The sequence below is a fragment of the Emydura macquarii genome, unplaced genomic scaffold (genome assembly GCF_026122565.2).
Source record: "Emydura macquarii macquarii isolate MOO-44397 ecotype Brisbane River unplaced genomic scaffold, CSIRO-AGI_Emac_v2 contig_1876, whole genome shotgun sequence".
NCBI lineage: Eukaryota > Metazoa > Chordata > Testudines > Chelidae > Emydura > Emydura macquarii.
The window spans coordinates 22,021,724-22,047,974 of record NW_027132013.1 but is presented as its reverse complement, the minus strand read 5'-3'; the positions used below and the strand labels follow the sequence as shown (position 1 = coordinate 22,047,974).

The 26,251-nt window shown below is 42.1% G+C and overlaps 1 protein-coding gene across 3 annotated transcripts in view; it reads right to left on the bottom strand.

Annotated features, from left to right (window-relative positions):
• VPS39 (VPS39 subunit of HOPS complex) overlaps positions 1–19,176 on the bottom strand; it is a 38,489-nt gene extending 19,313 nt beyond the window's left edge. For 2 of the 3 annotated variants that reach the window (XM_067557925.1, XM_067557926.1), the window contains exons 1-13: positions 18,821–19,176; positions 14,862–14,927; positions 12,933–12,997; positions 12,006–12,048; positions 11,489–11,539; positions 10,944–11,038; positions 7,825–7,923; positions 6,867–6,959; positions 5,552–5,735; positions 4,795–4,915; positions 2,132–2,252; positions 1,580–1,709; positions 434–576 (exon numbers count right to left, since the gene is read on the bottom strand). In XM_067557925.1, coding sequence (XP_067414026.1) covers positions 434–576; positions 1,580–1,709; positions 2,132–2,252; positions 4,795–4,915; positions 5,552–5,735; positions 6,867–6,959; positions 7,825–7,923; positions 10,944–11,038; positions 11,489–11,539; positions 12,006–12,048; positions 12,933–12,997; positions 14,862–14,927; positions 18,821–18,893 — 1,284 coding nt within the window. In that variant the 5' untranslated portion in view covers positions 18,894–19,176. The remainder of the gene's footprint in view (positions 1–433; positions 577–1,579; positions 1,710–2,131; positions 2,253–4,794; positions 4,916–5,551; positions 5,736–6,866; positions 6,960–7,824; positions 7,924–10,943; positions 11,039–11,488; positions 11,540–12,005; positions 12,049–12,932; positions 12,998–14,861; positions 14,928–18,820) is intronic. The other variant, XM_067557927.1, reaches the window with a different exon arrangement.
• Between the last annotated feature and the right edge of the window lie 7,075 nt (positions 19,177–26,251).

The window sequence follows — 26,251 nt, the reverse complement described above, 5'->3', positions numbered from 1 at the left end:
AAGGTCCAGTTTCACATTTGGATGTTGTAAGGTTAAGAAAAAAGTGAAGGAAACCCTCAAAACAGCTAGCATGAATTGAGACTTTTTTTTTTTTTTTTAAAGAAAACTAGAGGCATTAAACTGCTTTCCAATTTCTTTAAATCAATATAGAAGTTTAATTATGATTCAGCAAAAATATAAGTAGACACCCAAGCTACCCATTCAGTCCATTATGCAGAAGGCTTCAAGGGTGGTGAGAGAACAGTACAGTAGTTAGCGGGAGCCAGTAGGAGGAAAAGCATAGCTACCAGATACGTTTGGGGAATGCTCCAAATCCAATACTGTATTCTTCTGACCTATCTCCCTGATACACAATGCCCCTTATTGCAGTCACCAGGTCAGGGTTTGGCACCAGAAGCCAAATTCCCTAGAAGTAGATATTAACAGCATTTACCTGAGTTAGGTAGTCTATGAGTGCTAAATGTGCTTTTTCCAGTTCAACCCCAGAGAGCACCGGCAGAGGGTTGGGATACTGCAACTGTTTCCTGTAATCAGTGGGCAGCAGGTCAGGATACAGACCCATCACATGAGTGGGATCTAAGCAAAAAACAACCAGTATTTGTAATTTTCATAACATCTTGTTTTTCAAAATACCAGTCTTATACAGCTTCTTGGTGATTAGTGAAACTGGTCATAGACAAGCCCACAACACTTAGTAGTTATATCTTCATGGTGCTTTACAAATAATTGTCTCTACACTTTTAGATAGGTTATCAAGTATTCCCATTTCACACATGAGGAAATGGAAGCAGAAGTTAAGTGAGGCAAGAGGGAGATAGTCAGAGCTGGGAATAGAACTCATAAGTTCATGCCTCGCCCTGACCTGTAATATTCATTCTGTTACTAAAGTTTAGTGCAGAGTCCCAATGCTAATAATGATCAATGGCAGGACAGTGAATTAATACTGATGGCAGCAAAAGGCTTCTAAGAACAAGAAACCATTGTAATAAATCCAATGAGCTTCCAAACAGATTACAAAGACAGACCTGACCAGCAGTGCCCATTACTAATGAGTATCAGTTTCATTCACTTTACGAACTCCAAAGTTCATTACTTAGATTAGAATTTAGGACCCTGCTGGCTCCTGATCTGTTCCTCTGGTCCCAGGAGTAAAGTTTCGTAAAGCTCCTAAATCCCAAAAGTGACTTAGGTGCTTAAGACTCACAGAAAGTCACATCTTAAACCAAAAAGTGACTATTTTGGGAACTTTCGACATTCACTCACTTCATTCTTATTCCATTCCACGAAACATCTGTCAAGCAGAAAAAAGGGTAATGGGGCTCACTGATTTTTAGCAGTGGCTGGTGCTCATACCAAAGAGTGAAGAAACTGGCAAGCCTACAGGTGCCTCTTACATTTCTATTCCAAGGTGCAACACTTTTTGTGGAGTAGTGAGGGTTTAGAGTCTAACCAACAAACTAATCCTTGTGCTGCACACTACTTGTTCTCAAACTAAATCAAGCCCAGCACCAATTTCTGGTGAGTTTTACTGTAGTCTCCCCTCACCCACGTTCCTCCACCCCAAGCTACACCAAGTTACCTGTACCAAGCTTGGCAAAAACCTGCATGGACTCATCAAAGCGCTTCTGGCAGAAGAGGTTGAAGGCATAGAGATTCTTAATGTGATGAATCTGTTGTTGCTTTTCACTATCTGAATCATCTTTCATTTCCTACACAAATACAAACCCAGGAATAATGGGAAGAATTCTTGTGCTTAAATACAAAGAGAAAGGACAATGAGAAAGTATGGACACTGTTGCGCTTGAAATTCATTGAAGAGAATGGAAAAACCCAGGATTGAACAGGTGACCTAAAACCCCTAAGCTTCTAAAAAACAGACAGCTTATCAAAGATGGGCAGCACTGGAGAGCAGAGTAGAGCCCAGAGCTAGGGAGTTGTTAAATAGCTAAAGGGTTAGTCAAGAGGAACTAGAGTTTGTGTGACGCAGACATCATGGCACTTAAGAGCTCAGGGCTTGCAACAGTGCTTAGTGGCAGCAGTTACCAAACAGACTAAAGAGACTGGCTCATGCCTCTATACCCAGCAATACAAATAGTGCATTCCACCCAAGCCACCAAGGAAGACAATTTACCGCCAACTGCAGAGCCAATTCAAACTGCTTGTCTTGAAGGAGCTGCTGGATCTGGGTTGCTATGGAGACTGGAAGGAGACGCCAAACAAAATGATTGCTGGCCACATACACAATACTCGTGCTACAATTGGAAGAGAAAGGTCAGTTACCAAAATACACAGGTGAGGCAGGAACTCTATCTCGTATCTTGCAAGAACAGTCCATCTCGGTTAACAGATGTATGGCTTAACCAGATATGCTAAAGTGTTAAGGTTACTCAAGTTCTCTTTTCCCCACTCAACATAGCAGTGAGGGCAAACTGAAAGAGATCCTGTACATCCACTATGAATTCCTGCAGCTGACCCATGCCAGCTGAGTCAGGCTAAGGGGCTTGGGCTAAGGGGCTGTTTCACTGAGACATAGACATTCAAGCTCAGGTTGGCACCAGGGCTCCAGTCCAAGCCCAAACATCTACATGGCAATTAAACAGCCCCTCAGCCCAATCCCCCCTGTGCCCAAGTCAGCTGGCAAAGGGCAGCCATGAGTTTAGTTCCAGCACAGGACATACCCTCAGACTAACTTCCACTTGCACTTTAAGGCATAGCCAGAATCCTTTCATCTAACAAAAGCATAAGAACTCTTTTTTGGAGCCATTCAATGTTACACAATACATAAGAGGAATATTGAAAGTAGGTATTTGTGGCCCAAAAGCCTCTTAATGCCTACTGACAAAGGGATGCAGAGAGGTTACAGGAATCTCCTGATTCTGACATGTATATTCTGGTTCATCAAATAATGTCATAGGATGTCTCAAATGAAAGCCAGTGTCTCACTCTTTTTCAAAATCATTGTGAAATGCATGTACAGCTACTATGTAAGGAGTTATGTTTATATACTAAAAATTGTTCTTAAAGCTATATCAAGGTATTAGTCACCAGCAAAGGTGGGGGGAAAAAGTTGTTAGAAAGGAGATGTCTATCTACCTATCTGTTTACATGTAAATTGAGTATTGTCTCCTTACAATGGATCCCCTATCACTAGTCTGAACTGAATACTAACGAAGGATTGGAAGAAAGAAATTTGGAAAAGAACTAACAGCAAGGGAAGAGAATCTTGAGGGGCATATCAAAGTTTTGCTTGAGTATATTTGGGAGTACAAAGGGATACCCAGGCACCCTTCACCGAGGAAGTGAAAGGACAATGCTTTTGCTTCAGACTTCTTTGAAAGAGAACTTGGAGTAAGAAACTTGTTTGGACAAGAGAATAATTTGTTAGTTAAGATTAGTCTCTAGAAAGCATGTTATAATATTTTTTTATATGTAACCATTTGTTTCCAATATTCTTACTCATTACTTAAATCTCTAGTCCTCGATCATAGATTTATTTATAATCAAAACAAGAATAAATTTAAGTATAGTAGTGGTAAGCAATTTGCTGGTCTTCAGTTGAATCTTAGAAGCTGGTGTGTACTGTTCTTTTGGGAATAGCAGGCCTGGTGATTTTGAGTGTTCAGTGGATCAGAAGCTGGCCACTGAAGGGAAAGCTCCAAGAATGTGGAGGTTGTTGTGTGCCTGTTGCTATCTGTACAGAGAGACTGAGGTCTGCAGAGGCCTGTAAGATAGTGTTTGTGCTCTCAGAAGCTGGTGGTAGTTTCAGGGAGCTGATCACAGGACAGACAGACAGGACTACTTCATGCTAAGGGCAGGCAGCAGTGAAGTGCCTCACAATCCTTTGGAAGGGTCACAGTATTCTATCTCCACATGTAGCTTGTCATCAGGGCACTATCGCAGCCACCCCAATAATCAAGCCTAAAACAGAAATCAAAGATTCTACTAGCCAGCAAGGGAACTACCACCATGCCCTCGGAAAGCCATGAGGGATCAGTTTATACATATTTACTACCACCAAGGTCAAATGATGCTGCTTGAATAATATTTACTTTTCATCTTGAGAGAGACTTAAACACCCAATTAATCCTCAACATGCACAGGAGGTAGGCAAGTATTACCTTTTACTTTACAGATGGGGAAACTGAGAAAAAGTGTTTAAGTTTAAGCCAAGGTCAGAGGAAGCCAGAACAGAATTAAGGATTTTCTACCTCCTAGTTTTGTGCTCAAAACATGAGCCTTCTGAGTCCCCCACCCCACAATCGTTGACACATTGTTAATGTTAAACTTTTTTTAATTCCCAGAATAAATTTTGTGCAAACTTATCAGTGCTTCTAGCTGCCTTCTACCAAAAAAAAAGGGGGGGGCAGTTATAATTTAACCAGGTGATTTGGGGTATATCAAAACAGGTTACATAACTAAGCAATGAGGATGCCAGTATTTTGTCTATACCAGACACCGCACTTCACTGCAGAGTGAAGGTGGCTGTGAGAAGTACAGAGGAATTTAGTTCTAAGAAAGCAGTAGCACACAAGAGAACAATGTCCCTTATCCATTAATTCTAAGATCAGCACAGCATGGTATAGAGGCAGGAGGGGTAGAATATTGGGGTTTTGGCCACAGCTGTTGACAACTTATGACTCCACAGGTCAGAGAAGAGACAATGTGATGGTGGGACTCATGGTCTTCATTTCCCAGAGTTATATTCCACATAATACAGAAGGGCACAATACAAAGAAGCTGTCAGAGGAAAGAGACCAGGTGTTGGGAGAGATGAGAAAAAAAGAGCTCTTGTACCCTCCGGAGGTGATGAAGCGTGGTCTTTGCAGCTCAATGCTCTGCACCAGAAGCCGAGGTTCAAACGTGCGAATCTCCACATACCTTGGTAGCACCGCAATTATGTATGGAGGCTGATGTTCTGTTTGGGAGATGGAACAAGCATGCATCAGACTGATTTCTGCAGTGTACCCTGAAAGGGTCATGCTTCACAGCATAACTTCTCTCCAGAAATTTTCAGTATTTTATGCACTTCTCACCCATCCCCAAATCCATCAAAGATCTTAATGCTAGAAATTAACAGCAATTCATTGATTACTATCATTTTCTTTCTTTTTGATTTTCCTTGCCACTTCTCTCTCTCTCTCTCGTATCACATACAAATTCTGCAGTACTCAACTGCTCATAAAAGCCAAAATCAGATTTTAAATTACAAAAACAATTGGCACTTATCTTGCCTTTTATCTGTAGATCTCAAATCACTTTACAAAGGTAGGGTTATCCCCACCATACTGATAAAGAAATTGAGGTGCAAAAGCTGAGAGCAAGGAAGTAGAGATAGAAATATAACTCATGCCCCTTTGCTCTAATTGGACTGGCATTATATTGGACTAGGGCATTATATCTAGTGCTCAGACAATCGTAATAAAAGCAGTGTGACAACCAAAGCTTCATATATTAAGCTAGTAAACTTAATTCTGCTCCATTCATAAGGAACAAAAGGCTAACGAATCCTGGTTGGGTTACAGCAAGGAAAGAAACTACTTCTAGTTCTCACCCATAGCTATAGGGATATCTGTCCAATTCAAGGCACATTTCTGAGTACAGATCCCTTCTTCGTTAAGTACTACCGTTAGATCATCTTGACCAACAGCAACTTTTCCATCTGCTAAGGGAGCCACCAGTGGCTCAAGCTGCTTTCCTGTGGGGAACAGTTCTTTGATAGACCCTTTTCCATCCACCTGAGAGAGGAAAGGGGGGGAGGAGGGGGGAAGACAAGTCATTCAGCATTCACTGTGGAATCGTCATCTCAAAACTGTAGAAGACTACTTGATGAAAAGCCATAGACTTTATGGCACATTTTTTTGGAAAAAAAGATATAAAAGTCTCAGAATATTCACTAACAAATAAAAGTAATTTTGAAGGCTATTTGTGTCATCTTTTGTATGAACCAAAATATTGCTTATTAGCATTTCAATGTAAAAACAAATTAGTGTTACTCTCTTAATTTGAGGAAGCCTGTTCCTATTGCTGATAGACTACTGTAACTGGATGATCTTGTTATTTAACCACCAACGCGTACTGTCTGTATAGCATGATAATATTAATGTCAGTAAAAGTGTGTGGCAGACCATGAATTTTCCTTGAACTCCCATCTCACTCGTCAATGGGCCCTATTCAAGTGACAGCATCATAGGTATGTATTCCATTTTCCTATAATATCAGCATAAAATTATAAGGATGGAAAACAACAGTAACGGTAATAATTGACTATTGTTAATGTTTCTGTCAAATTAACCAATGACTAGAAGGCACTATATTTCATTTCAGCTCTGCAATGAAAACTGAAACAATTAACAGTGATAAGTTTAGATATTTAAAAGGGCTATTTTCAAATTGAAAGTGTTCAATTTCTGCTAAAGGTGACTTTAGCTAAAATAATTCTGGTGAAGTTACCCTGGTCTTGAATAACCTCATTTTAAAAAAACCTGTTGAATAGTTTATATTTAAAATATTTTTCCCTTCTTATGTTGATGTGTAAATATACCAAACAAAAGGGAAACAGTGGAACTCAGTTAAAGTGCTGCCCCGCTGAAAAAATGTTTCTTTAATTTCATTCAGTTATACTAATCTTAGGCACTACTTGCAACAACAGCAAGTACATTCAGAAAGTTGTCCCTTTAAATTGCCTATGCATGCTTTTGAGGAAGGTGGTGTAAAGTAAAAGACAGCATGTCAAAAAAATGAGACACCGTTTATCATAAAAGTGTGGATCTCACACTCTGAATCCTCCCTCCCTGGGAACAGTCTATGCACTGTCCCTAAAATGATTAACATCCCCTTACATACTCAGTTCCAAGACTTGTTCTTACCCTTATCAGATAATAGTCTCTCTTGAAACCCACACAGATAGAATTTTCACACCATGCCATAGACTTGGGCACATCTGGCACGCTGAAGTCCCCCTGAAGGATGAAAGGAAAATAAGGCACATTGGCTGCTTCAGGAGATAACTATGCCTTCCCCTGGGCTCCTTTTAACCTGTGGTCTGGAAGCTTTGTTTTGTATTTGATTACAGGGTGAGGCAGTGAAGTAATAATGTTCACATAACTCTTTCTTCACTTTTATGCAGTAGGAAAGGTTTCTTTTACAACTGCAGTTCTGTAGCTAGTAGGGTCTTCAGACATTAGGTTTTACTGCAAAATATTTGTATGCTCACTGAATAATTCTCACTAACACCATATTTGCTGCAGGAAAGGACAGGGCTACATCAATTTAAGAAATGCTGTCTACTTTAGAATCACTCACAACCCTTCCTGGCCAGGGAATGATAGCATTCAGCTAGAATTACACAACTCCAGTTTTCTGCACAGCAGCAGAACATTCTGTAACTAGACATTGTGACCTTTCTGAACAGTTATTTAATTGGACCTCAAACTGGACCAAAAGAGCTAGACTGCAGACGACAATTAGAACTGAATGCAAGTTGCACATTTCTACCACTACCCATAGTCTTCAAGAGAGGAGTCAGTCTTTTGGCTCCTGGTGATTTTAGTGCCTATCTCGCACCCAATCCACTATTTCAATGGTATTAGCATCTCACTTTCAATTGCTGCTTCTTTGTTAAACCATGCAGCATCAGCATTATCAGGTGCACTCTGGAAGCAGAAGCTAGCATTAATTCTTTATTATACTGCAGATTAAACAGGGATATTAAAAACAATTTTATATTCTGGCAAGGGCGCTCATACAGTCTAGTGGTTCCCACACCACTAACTCACTTGTAGCTCATGGAACTCTCTGTCTTTCCAGAAATACAGTTTAACTCACCTGTAGCTCATAGAACTCTCTGTCCTTCCAGAAATACAGCTGTAGCTTCTTCCGCACTGCCACACACATCCTCAGCACCTCCTCTCCTGTATCAGAGTGCTGTGAAAACAGAGCGCCTCACACGCATCAGCATAGAAAGAAAATAAGGAAAATAATATAGTGCGTTAATCCTAAACCTATAGCACAACTGGTCAATGGAAGTGCTAAATTACAGCTGATCATACTTTCATGCTCCCAAAGGGTCATCATAGACTATTTTCTCCCGGGGCAAAACCCAATGTGGATGTCAACCAAGATGCTGAACTTGATTTCAGATGTGCATGGGGCAGATGAAAGATTCTTCAGGACGTATTCTAAAATAATTAATGCAAGATAAACATAGGCCACAAGAGATATTTTATTAAGAATCCTGGTGCTAATGAAAGCTACTTGGAGACTGAAGTTCTATATCTACAGAACAGAAATGAATTGGGTAGCAGCAGTACAAACTTCCCCACACTTGCCACTGTACTTCAATCTTATTTTGGTGAGACAACCTCTATACAGAAAAAGATAGGCCACAAATTGAATGAACAGGCATAGATGAACTTTCGCAGACGGTCCATTATGGTGGTAGTTTATGCAATGAAAACATCTGTTCCATTTCCCAGTAGACAAGACTCACCAACCCCTTTCATGCAGTCCATCAGCCAGCCTTTAAGATGGCAACAATGCAGGTCACTACTATCTGAGCTAGATTTGAAGAGGTGAAAGCTACCACTTTCCACTGCCATCTACTCCCACTATTTTTCCTGTAGCCTCCAGAACGTGCTAGGTGCTGTACAAACAATAAAAGGCACTATCTTTCCCAAGATCCTTTAATCAACAAGACAGAAGTTGTTGATACCCTTTTCTCCTACTCTAAGTGGTCAGTGGTGATTATTTAATCATTATTTAATTATTATTTAATCATCATTAGTTAATTAGTTTCTTGACAGTCATGGTAGGGATATGAATATGAATAAGGCAGTGCCTTATATATCAGCTCCAAAAGGGGTTCCACAAGCAGTGTGGGAGACGCAGACAGCAAGTGGAAACTAATATTATTGGTGAAGTGCAAAGGATTGTGACAACATGGAAAGAGGTAAGTACAGATAAGCAGGCGGAATCGGCAGAACATTGAAAGGACAAGAAGCTTGACACTTATGTGATGAAGAAGTGGGGAACAAGAGATTCAAAGAAAGGGGGACATGATCATACTAATGAACAAAGATGATCTTATGGCCTGTGTTTGTATCCTAGTCTTTCAGAACGGTTTCTGACAAGAGGAACTTGTAAGTACACAATAGGTCAGACATCCATATGCAAAAAGTAAACCCAATTATAAACCAGACACTTTAACACTTGGATTATCATGTGTTTCATAAGATTTAGCATTAGATGTATGTTAACACTAGAAGCCCAGACTAAATACTGTATTTCCCCATGTATAAGTTGCACCTTTTTTCGAAAAGTTTGGGGTCTAAAAACTGGGTGCGTCTTATACAGTGGTACTTACCCCAGGGCCGGGTGGTACGCGCGCCACCGCCGAATGGGCCCTCCCTCCCACCCCTGCGAAGCTTTGCCGGTGAAGAAGGGGAACGGGCGGAAGGGTTTCGGCGGCGGGTATTGTTTCCGCCGTGAAACCCCGCCGCCCGTCTCTCCCTGCCGCCAGGAAGCCGCGCCGGAAATCTCTCCCGCCGCCGCCGCGAAACCCCACCACCCGTCTCTCCCTTTTTTTTTCCCAGAGTGGTACTCGGGTCGGGTACAGTCGGGTCAAGTGGCGGCGGGAGAGATTTCCGGCGCGGCTTCCCGGCGGCAGGGAGAGACGGGCGGCGGGGTTTCGCGGCGGAAACAATACCTGCCGCCGAAACCCTTCCCCTTCTTCACCGGCAAAGCTTCGCAGGGGTGGGAGGGAGGGCCCATTCGGCGGCGGCGGCGTGCGTAAACCATTAAACTATTTACCAAAAAGGGGCCACTGCACTGAATGGAATTAATGCAAAATTGTAGAAATATGCTGCATCTGTGGTTTGAAATCCCATTTCACACATAATAAATCTGATTCTACATATCTGTTACTTTCCCTTAGCAGAAAGAGGCTAAAATTAGCCCCATATTTTGAGAAGATTTAGCAATAGATCCTCATAATCGCAGACTAGTATTGGTTTTGCCTGAGGTTGAGCAAACTGTACACAAACAGTTTTACAATCCACTGATGTACCGTAATACATTTTTTTTCAAATTTCGGGCCCCAAAATTAAGGTGCATCTTATACATGGGAGCATCTTATACATGGGGAAATACGGTAACTATGAGAAAAGGTTTATCACTGGGCAGAAGTTTGGGCTTGCCTAATTACAGAGACCAAGTTCCCTTTGAAGAGTAAATCAAAGCACTAGAGGTACATCATCAACTTGAGTCTCCTCTAGCTATGTGCAAGGACTGGGGAGAAAATGCAGGTAAACTGATTAACTGATTTACGTGGAAATAAGATATCATTTTATAAGACCTTAGGACGTGGATGAAGGACCACCTTATACTTATTGAACACTATATAGATTGAATCAGCCATTAGTGTCTGACTCTCCAAGACACTCTAGGTTAATGTTATTGTTACCAGAAACAGTCTTCAGAGAAAGATGGTGAAGTGAAAATTCAAAGAATCACTCTAATGGTGGTTCCATTACCTTTGTAAGCCCCCTTTTAAGTCCCAAGATGGGGATGGCTTCCAAATGGAAAAAGCACTTGAAGAAAGACCCTTTAAAAATCTCATCACTTAGGATGAAAATTCAGTTGAGTCTTCAATCAATGAGTTAAAGGCTGAAACCACAGCCAAGTGTACTCTTACGAAGTGAAGGGAGAGACCAAGGCCAACGTTTTTAAAACTTGCTGCCTGAAGTTCCTAAATCCATTGTTAAGCACTTAAATAAGCAGCCTGATTTTCATAAGTGCTGAACCCCCAATATCTCCCAAGTAATTTCTCACACAATACAAACTTATTTTCATTTTAATTTAACATACCAAACCCTCTGAGAAATTTGAAAGTTAATCCTTGTTAGACTTTGTCAGAATACTCTCCAGATTAAACTGCCTTCACCTACCTGTAAGTCACAGGTGAAGAGAGATGCTCCCTTTGCCTTAGAGACTGTGGTGATTTGTTGAAACGTCAATAGGTCATGGACATAAATGTTATTTTCTGTTTTAGACAAAATTCCTAATTATTGTTCAATAATTTAAAACAATGCAAATTTTTAATTCACACAAATTATCACACGACACTTTACAAATTTAAGTATATTTACAAAGCAGATCCAAACTAGTGAGAGAAATTAAGAGTTTCAGGACAGAAAGGGTCTTTTTTTTTCCCCAAAAACAATTTGAAAACAATCAGTGAGGCAGACACAAAATGGTTTCTGGGTTGCAGAAGAGAAGACTCTCGCACCAAGTGTAGCAAGACTCCATGAAGGAACCAAGAATGGGTGCTAAACAAGCAAAGGAAGTGGGAGTAGGACAGAAGAGAAAGCAGGCCACAGCAAGTTCATGATGGAAGCTCTTATAAAAATATCATTTTGAACTAGCTCCTGAAATTAGTGGATAGTGAATAGAATTGAAAGTTGGAGCTGGTGTGGTCAAGCTTTGTACGCACGAGAACGCAGGCAGCAGCATTCTACACATGCTGGAGTCGGGAGAGCTGGGACTTGGAGGTCAAAAAGGAGGGAGATGTACCATAAGTAAAAAGAGACAAGGAAGATCATAATTCAAGAAGAAGTCCACCCAACATACAACACTCAAAATACTCAAAATCTTGCATAAATTATTTGAACATTAGTGGTCTGTTCCCCAAATATCTTCACTGGCTTTAAGAGTATACCAGCTCCTGATTAACCTATATTGCACAATCCTTCCCTGCAAAGTTAGAGGACTGAATTCTAGACACAATGACTTTTCAACAACTAGACCATCATGGAGGTGTGCAGAAGGGACCACCCAAACCAGGAAAGTGGCAAATTATTTTATGAATAAGCCTAGAGTAGGTATGAGTGCGAATTCTTCACTTTTCTTGGTACAACAAACTGCTAGTCTGTATGTAGGGAGGTCATGCTCAGCCAAGTAATTGCACCAAAAAAGAATTAATTTAATACTAACAAACATTCTTCACTTACCTAACAAACTGACCAGAATTTTAAATTGGGAAACAACATGAATCTGAAAAGAGAATTGTATTAAAGCAATTCCTCTACAAGCCAAACACTCCCCCCACAAGACTTGGATAGAGATTTAATTGATCTATGGAAATAATTTCATTTACCCACAGAAGGCAATCAAGATTGGGCTACAGTTACTTTCTATGCAGCATTCCTCCAGCTACTGTACAATCCTGCACTTATACTCATGAAATGTCTGATAAAGCTAGCTTATATATATATATTGTTATAACCTTTCCTAGTGACAAAGCTTAACTCAACATGGTTAAAACTTATTACAAGGGATCTATGATCTGGAGCCTTACCAATAAAAGGATGTAAAATGATTTCTTAAAAACTACTGTTCTTCTCCAATGGAAAGGCAAAGTGCTCTACTGCAGCAATATAGTCAATGTGTCAACCTCTATAGAAATTAAAATGGTAATAAAACTGACAGCAAGTCAGTACACAGATACTCTAGATTCCAGCCTCTACTAGCAGGAACAATATTTGCACTTTAATAGCATGTTTCATCCACGAATCTCAAGTGCTTTACTTCATTAATTCCCTCACCATATCAGATAGCAATGTATTATCTCCATCATACAAATATATTGAATCAGAGTAGCTAGATAATTTGCTGGAGGTCATAGTGATACCGTGAGTCAGGAAGAGAATCCAGGAATCCTAACCCCAAGCCCTCTGCTTTAACCACCAACCCAAGTTCCTTCCTTCTGTAGAAAGAGACTGTGGACAAGCTCACAGCTACTCCAGTCTGTGCCACTCCCAACTAAGTTTACTGTAAAGAAAAGCCTTCTAGGGATTCCAGATAAATGTATTTCACATTGTACCCCTTAGTGGAAACAATGGCAATTTTCCCCAATGTCAACAGCTGCTATTTCCTACCTGCTGAATCTTTTTTGAGAAGTTCTTGTTGGATTTCTCTAGTGTCACTTCAAACCTGTTGCAACCTACCAATCAGAGATTAAAAAGATTAAATAAAACTACAGTTGCCTTTAGATTTATTATTGCTAAGTCCCACAAAATTATAGCAAAAAATCAAATTAAGCAGCTAATGCCAGAAGATTGCATATCTTGTAAGAAGCGTGTGCTTCCTTTTACTCAAATCAGTTTAGGGGAGCTGAAGCTGTCATACATATCTAGCTGGGGATTGCAAAAATGTAGTTTAACTTCATGAAATCAGCAAATCTGAGGATCCCACCATTAGCTAAATCCTAGCCTTGGAGTCTCAGATCCTAATGAATTTAATTTAAAAAACTTCAAACTATGAAGACAGCCCTAAAGCACCTTTTATCCCAGTCAATCAAATACCAGCAACTGAAATCTCCAGGAAGCACATCACTGCAAGATTAACAAAGAATAAAACACTTCACTACAAGGGTTTAAAAGGAGTTTTATGGATACAAACTTACAGCCGCTTTCTGATGAAGTAACCTCTCCTGGTATTGATGCAAAAAGGGGGAGAAATTTACCAAGTGAGACAAAAGACACTAGCAACTCAACACTAGCATGTTCATTGGAACAGACTGCCTATGGAGGCTGAGAAAAATGAGCTGGAATTCAGGTTTAGGAATCCAAGCGGCTACAATAGAAATAGCATCCTTCTGAGAGCTGGTGCAATTGGGGGCAGATGTGCCACATCTTTTTAATTTTTCCTTTGCAATCTAATGGGCTATTAGGTTAAAGTACATTTAATAACATGGCTTTCTGCACATTACAACATAACTGATTGGATATAAAATTATTCATATTAAATGGATCTACATCTCAGATATCATTTGAAATACAGTAGAACCTCAGAGTTAAAAACACCTCAAGAACAGATGTTGTTTGTAACTCTGAAATATTTGTAACTCTGAACAAAATGTTATTGTTCTATCAAGAGTTTACAACTGAACATATGGCTTTAAAACTTTACTATGCAGAAGAAAAATGCTGCTTTTAACCATCTTAATTTAAATGAAACAAGCAAACAAACAGTTTCCTTACCTTGTCAAAAAAAATTTATACTTTTACTTTATTTTTTTTTAGTAGTTTACATTTAACAAGTACTGTACTGTATTTGTTTTTTGGTTCTTTTTGTCTCTGCTGCTGCCTGATTGTTTACTTATGGTTCTAAATGAGGTGTGTGGTTGACTGGTCGGTTGGTAACTTTGGTGTTTGTAACTGAGGTTCTACTGTACAACAAGGGCTCTTTGTGGCATCACCAGAATGGACTAAGGCCACCAGTGACCACTTTCTCAAAAGACAGAGAGGGGAATACTTTTTGGTCTAGATTAGAATGTTCAGATTCTGAACCAAAGTTAATTTTATGATGTATATTGATGAAGCTGGTGGGCCTCTCCTTTTAATTAAGTTGCCCTTTTACTGCTTTGCCAATCTAATCTATTCACTAAGGGAAGGCATGCATTAATTCTCTAACTACTGATTATCAGCAGATTACATAGGTTCTGTTAAAGTTTATGCATGGAGGGCATTGTATTCATGCATATTACATTAATTTACTGTGGAATACAAATGTGGAAACCATTATAGTTCAGAGATTAGTACAAGCTTGGGTGGAATCTTATGAGAAAGGGTCATTTTTAAAGCATATGGTGAACTCTGTAAGATAGTTAACAGACACGAAGCAAAGGAAAGGTAAGATCTGTACATACTGCAGGGACCCTATATAAACATTTTGTAAGTCATAGTTTACAAAGTCCGCTATTTAGTATACTAAATGTACCAGTGCTGTTAGAGTTGCTAAAGAGTTGAGAATGAAACATTGGCATATTATTGTGCAAAAGTTTGGTTTTGTTTGTACAAGCTCACCTATGTCCTTCCTGATCCTGTAAAGAAGGAGATGCCCTTGTTTGGTGCCAACGAGTAGCCATTCCTCTGCAAAATGAGAAAATTCTTATCAGTGCCAATAAGACTGCCCCTCTCAGCTAAGATTAATCTGAAAATTCTTCATTTTCTTTAACTGAAGCCCACTGCTGAGTGTTCCAAAACATACTCAGGCAAATTTCAACTGGGGAACTGTGCAAGGCTCTTCCCGTTTCCCTAGTGGAAGTGCTTACATAGGAAGTAAGTATGAAAATATAGCCCCTACATAGGCACCTCCCTGCTCACAATGAAGTAAAAGGGTGAGTGTGCCGCATTCTTCATAAATCTACATACACAGAAGATAAACTACTTTTCAAGTATTTGGTACTCCATACAAGTGCCTGGTGTCCCTGCCAACTTACTGCTCTACATAGTGAAAAACTAGAGAGAGCAAGACAAATTTAGATACTACCATTTGTGAGTTCTGACTTAAAACACAGTAGTCAACCATTTAGAAGTCACAGTGGTCCTCATTAATTATTCAGGTATGTCTGTGAAGTGATTACATTAGGTCAATGGTTCTCAACCTGCAGCTCCACAGGCCGCTTGCAGCCCAATCAGCACACAGCTGCAGTCCACGTGACATCCTCAGGACCACACAGGTAGTATTGGATGCGGCCCACATAACATATTTAGGTCGCATAATAGGTTGAGAACCACTGCATTAGGTTAGGTACAAAGAAATATGATTTGTGATGCTGTGACATCTGAAAGTCATTATAGATTTACAAAGTAGAATAATCCATTACATGAGAAATCCATTGTTTTTCAACACACACTTTGGAACATTGCAGATTAGAAGGTTGTGACTAAGTATTGTTGTGCAACGCATCCACAAAAATCTTTGTTCATTAAATTTCAATTACTCTTTAGTAAAGTTTTTCCTGTTATGAAAGGTCCCTCTCTAACTAAACATGAAATCTACCCTTCCCTTTTTCACATGGTATTTTCTCAAAGCTATTTGTGATTTAATAAGATCTTGCTCCCTCTGAGTCTCATCTCCTATTTAATCAAGAATAAAGTCATAAAACTGGAAGTACATCTATATTCCACGAGACTGTGTTGTTCAAAAAAAACTCACAAGGTTATGACTTCACTGCAAAATAATTGTATTTGTTTCATTGAAGTTCCTCAATTTCAGTGTTTTCTCCACTGTATTAGTGCCATTGTACAATTTGGCTACAGAACTTAAGTCACAGTGTTTTATTTTTAAGGCTTAATCAAAAGCAAGCTAAGTTTCCGCCAAAGTTACTCTTTTTACATAAAAGTTTTGTTCCATAACATAACATTTATTTGAAACTGCTCCAATGGTTTAGTATTAAGAGAGCCAGAGAAAACTGATTAGTGGGCAGAGTGTGGATGAGGAAGTCAAAGGTGCATAATAAATAAAACCTATTCTCCTAAGTATCACTAACACAAATTGGCTATGAACTATCTACTTGATAAACTTGATTTGTCAATATCACAGCTTTGCTATAGTAACAAGTAATCTACAAATAAACAAATACAGGGAAAAACTAGCTAAGCCATACTTATAAGAATTGGAACATTTTATACTACTTTAAGTAATCACTATACCATCTATAGTAGTAATTGTTACATGAATTATGTTGATAAATGCAAAGTAATGCACACTGGAAAACATAATACCAATTATACATATAAAATGATGAGGTCTAAATTATCTGTTACCATTCAAGAAAGACCTTGGAATCATTGTGGATAGTTCTCCAAAAACATTCACGCAAAGTGCAGAGGCAACCAAAAAAGCTAACAGAACACTGGGAATCATTAGGAAAAGGATAGATCAGCATTTCCCAATTGGTGTGCTGTCAGGCCCAAACAAGTGTGCCATGGAATTTTTTTTTGAAAAAGTACATGTGAGAACAAAGGAGGAATCCGCCTTCTGATTGGCCATCTGCCTCACTGCTGCACTGCCTCCAGGGCTGGAGCAACCAACCAGAGTTCAATCTCCCTTTCTTCCCTCCTCCCCTCCTGTGTGAGCAAAGGGTTGGCTCCTCTGCCCTTTGCTCCCCTCCTGCAGCTGCCAGCTGGGGATGGAGAGAAGAGGTCCCTGGAGTTTGAGGTGTGCCATGGCAGAGAAAAGGTTGGGAACCACTGGGATAAATAATAAGACAGAAAATATCATATTGCCTCTTTATAAATACGTGGTATGTCCACATCTTGAATACTGCGTGCAGATCTCGTCACCCCATCTCAATGATTAGGGATATAGAAAAGCTTTCACTGGGACTTTTCGGCTTGGAAAAGAGATGACTAAGGGGGGATATGATAGAGGTCTATAAAATCATGACTGGTGTGGAGAAAGTAAATAAGGAAGTGTTATTTACTCCTCATAATGCAAGAAGTAGGGAGTCACCAAATGAAATTAATAGGCAGCAGGTTTAAAACGAACGAACGGAAGTATTTCTTCACACAATACATAGTCAACCTGTGGAACTCCTTGTCACAAGATGTGAAGGCCAAGACTATAATGGTATTAACTGGATAAGTTCATGGAAGATAGGTCCATCAATGGCTGTTAGCCAGATGGCAGGGATTGCTGTTTGCCAAAAGCTGGGAATGGGCGACAGGATAGATCACTATTTCCTGACTACCTGTTCTGTTCATTCCCTCTGAAGCACCTGGCATTGGACGCTGTCAGAAGACAGGATACTGGGCTAGATGAACCATTGGTCTGACCCAGTACGGCCATTCTTATGTTCTATGTTTTTATGTAATGAGTTGCAACGTAGACCTGGTCTACACTTAAAATTTGGTTTGACACAGGTTGGTATGGCCTGAGCAACATAGCTAACTCCCAGTGTAGATGCAGCTAGTTCAATGGAAAAATGCTTCCATCAACCAAGCTGCCCTTGCCTACACTGATGGAAAATCCTTCTTTGCCAGTGTAGGCTGCATCTACGCTACGGGATGTAGCTATGCCTGTAGTCCCTATAGTATAGACATGGCCTTAGATAATAGTTCTAACCCACCAGCTCAGATTGTTTTGTATTTAAGACACAAAATATGGGTTTATTCACAAATAAAACAGACCAGGTAGGGCAAGGCAAAGTGACACTTCTCGTGCTACACTACACACCACACATTTTCTCCCTCGCCACCATTCAAACACACTCACTTAACACATAAGGCAGAAAGAAAACATGGACTAAGACCAGAACAAAACAAAAAAAAAATCCCATCCCACAAGAAACAAATCTAGCCAAAACCAGAAGCATCAGAGGCATTAATAGACATTGAGCACAACCAGATCAACCAGTTCACCCAAGACTCATACACAGACCAAAGTGTGTCATTTCTTCTACTGGGCTTTTAACCTATCATTTTTTGATGGGTGGGTGCTGTAAATCCCCGCTCAGCCGAATTTCAGGCCCCTCTCTCTCGGGTCCCAGAAACGGGGGTTCAGCCCCTCTCTAACCCTAGTCCTGGACTATGTTCAAGATGGGTCACACAAGGAGGTTTATGGAAACCCAAAATTCAAACGGTGGCGCAAGGGCAAGAGCTTCGCGCCCTTGTCATGGGGCCCCACAGGGTGGGGAAGAGCCGCACCACGCCAGGGGCTGACGGCAGCGCTGTGTCACGGGGGTGTTTGGAGACACCGCTCCCCGGGGCACCGAGCACAGGAGCTGGCCGGGCCGACCCGGCGGGGCAGCGCTGCTTGCCAAGAGCGCTCAGGCAGCCGCAGCGGCGGGGTGGGGGTGTCACAGGTGGGCCCCGCCCCGGAGCAGGTCCCGGGGCGGCGAGAAGAGAGGGCGCCGCTTGCCCCGGGCAGGCGGACGGGCCCTGGGCCTCCCGCAGCAGGCGGGGCAGGGTCTGCAGCGCCCATCACCCGTTCCCGGAGAGGGGAGCGCCATCCCCACCCGACCCGCCCCGCCGCTCACCCCAGGCCGCCAGACAGTCTATCTGCAGCGGCAGCTTCTCCAGGATCGGCACCGGCTCGAAGGCGTCGTGCATGGCGGCGGCGGCGGCGTCCGAGGGAGCCGCTCCCCGCCCGCGCCGGGCTGGCTGGCTGGCAAGGCAAGGCAATGCCGCCCCGGCCCCCGACACAGGCGGAGGATGCTGCTGCGCCTCAGGGAGCAGCACCAACCGAGCCGCCCCCGCCGACCCGGACCCTTCCCAGCAGCCCCCGCCGACCCAGACCCTTCCTGCAGTTCCGCTTCCCTCCGGGACAGCCACTGCCGGGCTCGCCTAAGCTCCACCCGCCCTTAGACTCCGCCTTCTCCAGCGGGCAAGGCCGCCGCCGCCGCCTTTCCCTGCTCCTCACCCTCCACACAGACCCCGCCCCGGCTGCTGCCCCCTAAACCCGCCAGCGCGCTTTGTACCCCTGAGGGGCGGCGCCCGCTCTCTCCGGTCCACTGCTGCCCTACCCTAACCCCCTGGGCTCCGCTCCAGGGCCCTGTGCTCCCTTCCCCTGCCGCCAGCAGGGCCCCAGCCTAATTTTTTTCAGGCCCAGTACAAACTTGTAACGGGCCCCCTCCCAAACACATACCCAGGGGTTTGCAGCCTGGGCAGGGCCACTAGGCCCTGGGTAAAGTGTACCCTTTCCCCCATCCCCTGACACCCTGCCTGCTGGCCCATCACCCTCCCTGCCCCATGTGAGTCCCCTGCTACCTACCAGCCGGGCCTGCCCGAGGGTGCTCCTCCTGCCCTGCATTAGCCTTCACACACGCTTCCCCTCCCCACCCCCCAAAATATATAATTCACAGGTATGCTCAGACCTGTAGCTCTTCCTCAGAGCCATTCTCCCAGTCCCACAGGGGTTGCGTCTCTATCACTTCTAAGTGGTAGGGGATCAAAGCAAAGCGGCTGTTCAGCAGGCATAAAGTAATGGGGAATGTGATCTCTGAAGCTAGAGCCAAGGGGCCTAGAACCCAGTCAAGCCCTGAGAGCTGTGAACTACACACCCCGGTAAAAAACACTAAAAGCTGTTGCTTCCTGAAATGGCAACAGTGTTACTTGCTAAGACCAGCTGGCCCTCTTACCCCAACATACTGTCTTCTTTCCCTGACAGGTTGAACAGAAAATTAATAAAGTTTACCAGAATATCAGGCTTTAAAAAAGGAAGCTTACAGTTTGACAATATAATCATTTAATGCCTGTGCACCTAGTGTTACCCTACTTTTTAATGCCTTTTGCAGTGAGAGAGAATAATGGCAGAGTTACTGTACTGAAACAAGCATATTGCCCCTTCCACACAATGAGTAAGGCTGTACTAACCTCCCTTTATGCATCTACAGTATTTATGATACTAATGTATCCTTTACGCTGTATGGTAGAAGCCACATTCAAGTGCTGCCACCATCTTCAGCAACTGGATGTGGGCCTAACTTACTCATTCTCTTTCCCTGGAGCCTGTGATGTTTCATCATATGATCCATCATTGCTTACTCAATCTCTCCATCTAATTCTAACAAGCTTCTACCACCCTCATCAGATTCTGACTCCTCAGCCCTTCCTCTTCATCACTCAATAAGATACTAGTTTTGTCACCTACACTAATTTGTTGTTTCTGCCCATTCACTTACCAAAAGTTGATGGTTACAATGTGTAAGTTGATGGTATTCTTGTTAAGATCAGAGATACCCTTTTTTTGAAAGGGAAAGTAGTTGATAGCAAGAAATTGTGAAGCACACTATGCATTACGTTGGCAGTACATGATCTCTGCTATGTTCATTGCACTCTTGCACACTCAGCCAGTTTTACCCATTTGGAAAGTTGTTTGAAATACTTAAGATTCAAAATTCAAATATATGTCCTGGGCAACCATCTTTTGAGCATTTCAACCAACAAGTGACATCAGCTCTATTACTAAGCTTCACATTTATAACTGGGAATAGACAACTCTTAGGAATCAGAGGAATTTATAAATGAGATATCAGGTATTGGAAAGTTAAAAGGGAAATTGTAAACTGAAGTTTGATTATAGTTTAAAGAATCCAAGTTCTTTGCAACAATTTTGAAAAAAATTATATTTTTTGTCCATTTCCTATCATAAAGCAGAACTGCTAAACAAAAGGACACAAACTGAATTAGGTCTTCCTCTGCATAGCCTAGCTTTCATTAAAAACCACACACAGAACTATCTCCACGGTGCATTTCCATGGCAAGTGATAATTCTTTATTCCATTCATTTCTAATATCAAAAGGAGTTAAAGAAAAATATGACTAGCACAGAAGAGCCAGTTAGCAGCAGCACAGGAGCCAGCAAACACAGAACCAGAAAACAGGGGAGTTTGAGCGGAGAGCTGTTGGAGAAGAAGGGAGGCAAGCCCTGTTCCTTTGGGACAGAGAGCAAGTTCTTGAGAGTTTACTTGCTTGCTTGCCATGTTTCCTAGTTTGCCTTCTGTTTTCAGTTTGCAAAGGCTGGTAGGGGGCAGTATGCTGAGAAAGAAAACCCTGATTAGGGCAGAGGTCCCCAAACTGCGGGGCATGCCCAACCTTCAGGTGGGGACCTGGGCCAACCCCCACAGCCACAGAGAGTAAGTACCACCCAGCCCCCCTCTACCCTCGTTTCCAGCCCCAGCCTCTGCTCCCCACTGTGGCCCCGCACCCTGAGCCCCATGGCAGTTACAGCCCCTCCTACCCCCAACTCTGTTCTGGGCCCCAGCTTCAGACCCCACAACTGCAGCTCCAGCCCCTAGAGGTCAGGAGGTGGAAGCTGCAGGATGTACACTATCATGGAGCAGGTACCCACAAAGAGCTTCATTTGTATGAAGTGACACCTGATACAGCTGATGGAAGAGACAATCTGAGGTGTGAAAACGCAGGTGGAAACTATGGTTGACTTTCAAAAGGAGATTCAAGCAGATGATGGAGGGAAGGCAAAGGGAGACAGAAGGAAAATTCAAGACTCACAGATGAAAGCTGGACTGGAGAATTGTGGGGGTAGACTGCTGGCTGAGGAAAGTGCCCAATGAAAGCATGTGACTATGAGAACCAGGCAAAGGAAAAGACTAGCTACTGAAGGAGAAAGTGCTCAGGAACAGTTATGCTGAATTGGAAAATGAGGGGTAAGCAGGCAATAACAGAAGATGGGAGGGGCCAGGAAGAAGAGAAGAGCAGGTAGCCCTAAACTAGACTAAAGAAATCAGAAGTGATGGAATAGATAAAACAGAGTCTTTTTGGGTCGAAATCACTTTGGGGAAGAAAGATATTAGAGGCTTCCCTTGGATTGTGGTTGGGCTATGCTACGGATCCCAACAATCTGATTTCTATATGAATAGAGAATCTTCAATATTTTTAATGAAATAAATGCTGGTGGGAATTGTGAGATTATGGGAGAATTTAATTTCCAGGATATACATTGAAGGACAAGTGCTTGTAATTGTGGTAGAGCCCAGATTTCTGTAGACATGATAGGTGACAGATTTCTTCACCAACTAGTCACCTAGCCAACAAAAGGTCATGCCATTTTAGATTTAGTACTGGTGAGTAGTGAAGACCTCAGAAGAACTTTTTTTAGAGTAGAATTGTACTAAAATCTCAGACTCACATAAACTAAATGGAAGGATAAACAAAAATAGGTTTGCAACTAGGGGGTCCTTGATTTCAAATGAGCAAACTTTAAAATATTAAGGAAATTAGAGAGGGAAGTGGACTGGACTGAAGACCTCAAGGATCTGATGTGGCAGAGGCTTGGAATTACTTTTAAGTCAAAATTGCAGAAGCTCTCAGAAACCTGAATCCCAAGCAAGGGGGAAAAATCACAGGGAAATACTTTGCCTCAGTTTTTAATAAGGATAATGAGGAGCTTAGGGGTAGTGGCATGGTGGCTAATGGAAATGAGGATATGGAAGTAGAAATTACCATGTCTGAGGTGGAAGTCCAACTCAAGCAGCATAAATGGACCAAAATGGGGGGAAAAAGGGGAGGTTACAATCTCCATAAAAGAATATTAAAAAAACTGGCACATGAAATTGCAAGCCCAAGAGCAAGGATTTTTAATGAATCCATGAACACAGGGGTTGTACCCTTTGATTGGAGAATCGCTAATATAGTACCTATTTTTAAGAAATGGAAAAAGAATGAGCTGGGTAACTACAATCCTGTTAGTTTAAGCTCAACTGTATGCAAGGTCTTGGAAAAAAATTTGAAGAGAAAGTAGTTAAGGACAGAGGTAAAAACGGTAATTGGGATAAAATACAATTTGGTTAGTTTTACAAAAGGTATATCATGCCACATCAACCTGATCTCTTTCTTTAAGATAGCCCATTTTCTAGACCAAGGAAACGCAACAGATTTAATCTATCTGGATTTCAGTAAGGCAGTTGATACAGTTCTACATGGGAAATTATGAGTTAAATATGAAGAAAATGGAGGTTAATATGAGAACTGAAAGGTGGATAACAAACTGGTTAAAGGAGAGACTACCATGGGTCAGACTGAAAGGGGATCTGTCAAGCTGGAGGGAAGTTACTAGTGGATTTCCTCAGGAATCTGAGTTGGGACCAATCTTATTTAAGATTTTTATTCAGGACCTTGGCACAAAAAGTGTGCATGAACTAATACAATTTGCAGATGACACAAAGTTGGGAGGAGGACCGGAATATCATGCATGACTTTGAAAACTGAATAAAAATGGAATGAAATTTAATAGTGCAAAGAGCAAGGTCATGCACTTAGGGACTAACAAGAATTTTTGCTGTAAACTTGAGACTTATCAGTTGAAAGTGAAAGAGGCAAGAAATATCTGGGTGTATGAGTTGACCTCAAGATGACACCTATGTGATGCAACCATGAAAAAGGCTAATGCAATCCTAGGATGCATCAGGCAAGGTATTTCTAGTACAGACAGGAAAGTGTCACTGTCATTACTCATGGCTGAGCAACAAGGCAGATGAGATTCAGTTATATGAAAATAGGAATGATATGAAGAACTTCCATGATGCTCTGAGGACAATCTATGGGCCATGGTCATCAGAACATCTCCAATACTGAGTGCCAATGGCACCACACTACTCACTGAAAAAGAAAAGATACTGCAAAGGTGGGCAGAACACTTTAACAACATCCTCAATCAATCATCTATTAGCAGGGAGGCAAATGATCGACTGCCCCAGATTGATATCAACATTCTCTTGCTGATCCCTCAACTCCAACTGAAAGTGCGAAAGTGACTGACCTGATGTCAAACAGTAAAGCACCTGGAGCAGATGCTATACCAGCAGAAGTCTATAAGGCTGGAGGCTTGCACATGGCTTTGAAACGGATTGAATTTTTCCAGTCAATGTGGGCTTAAGGAATTATACCCCAGGAATACAAGGATGCCTCCATCATTCACTTGTACAAGTCGAAAGGTACCAGGCAATCCTACAGCAATTATCAAGGCATCTCCTTGTTACCAAGAGCTGGGAAAATACTCGCCAGAATTCTGCTGAATCGTCTTGTATAACACATTGAACAAGGGCTCTTGCCTGAGAGTCAGTCTGGCTTCAGGAAAGGTCGTGGGACCATAGACACAGTGTTTGCAGCTTCGTCAACTTCAGGAGAAATACCTGGAACAGAACTCCAGTTTGTATACGACTTTCATCAACCTGACAAAAGCATTTGATACAGTCAGTCGGGAAGGCCTTTTGAAGATCATGGCAAAATTCAGTTGCCCGGAGAAATTAATATCAATGGTTTGACAATCCCATGATGGCATGCTCACTCACGTCATGGATGATGGTGAGTCATCTGAACCATTCCCAGTCACCAATGGAGTCAAGCCAGGCTGTGTGTTGGCCTCCACCCTCTTCAATAGGATGTTTTCTGCCATGCTTACAGATGCCTTTCGTGACTGTGACACCGGGATTGGCATCAGATACCAGACTGATAGCAAGCTCTTCAATCTGAGACTACAGGCAAATAGTAGCAGAGTATTGCTGTGATGCCTCTTTGTATTTATGAATCAGGCATTGAGTTGTTATATGTTCCATGGTCTGTTCTGGGTGATCACAGTCGCACACTGGAGACGTCTTTAGTCTTCCATTTGTGCAGCAAGTCTTTGAATCTGCCATGGTTTGTGCAGATGCGGTTTAGGATTGGCCCATGAGCTTCATGGGAGATTGAAGCCAGAATCTTCTGCATTGGGTCTTTTATGGAGGTGTTTATTTGTAACCGTGTAAACTCCATTCAGCTTTCCAAGCTTCATCAGGGTTGAAGTTGTACTGTTGAAGGTTAAACACGTAGGTCCAATAGGGCTTACATGACTTCAAGCGGCAGTGAGGGACCTTGGTAAGGTCCTAGTGGATGAGATGTTCATTTTCCACAATCCTCTGAAATTCCCAAAACATTGCAGCGAATGGATGGGGAGCAATGTGCAACATCACCAGCAGCCAAGGTGTTGGTGTTGACTTGAGGATTCCAGTGATGCACCACATTTAAGTGTTTAGATGAATATCAAGAAGTCAAGCAGGGCTACTTGTAGTCCATACCAGTGCACAGTACTCTGCTACAGCATATACAAGGGCCATCACGGATGTCAGTAACACTGATGCTGATGCTCCCCAGCTTGTGCTTGCCAGTTCTGGGCTAGGTTGACCCTTTCCTTCGTCTTGGCAGCTACTAGAGAAGTGAAATTCTGGAATAGCCTTCCGAGGGGAGCAATGTAGGCAAAAAACCTAACTGGCTTCAAGACTGAGCTTGATAAGTTTATGGATGGTATGGTATGATGAGACTGCCTACAATGGCATGTGGCTCATCTGAGACTGGTAGCAAATATGCCCAATGTCTGGAGATGGGACAGTAGATTGGGATGTTGGGATTTATATTGACAATTTCTAAGTGATAAACTACACTCTGTCCAAAGGAACCCCTCCCTATCTAATCACCGGCTGAGTTTTCTGTAGTAATAGGCCACAGACCATTTATAAGAGAACTGTATTATTTATTAAGGGAAAACAAATCAAAACTATAAGGGATTAGAGAAAAGAACAGTTATGGATATTACACTTAAACGTGAACTCCCACTCATGGTATCAAAGCCCCCAGATCAAAGTCCAAGCATGACAGTCTACTTATTGTCTTTCTTTTCTCTCCTGGGTATAGGTCACGATGCTGGTGAGGATCCCTGGACTGGACTGGAAAGAGCCACAGCTGAGCAGATTGTCGATGGATCACTTCAGGTAAGTGGAAGATGTTACAGTGCAGGGGCTCGTCTGCTGGAGGTGATCTTTGTCTCTCAACTCACCCACACGACTGCTGCCTCCAGAGCGGACAGCCCCAAACTCAGTGAGTTCAACCCTTATATGCATTCCAGTTGCTGGGTAGATTTCATACCCCGTCCATCTATCTGTTCCCGCCTTTTCCCAAAAAGGGCAGGAACAGGGCAA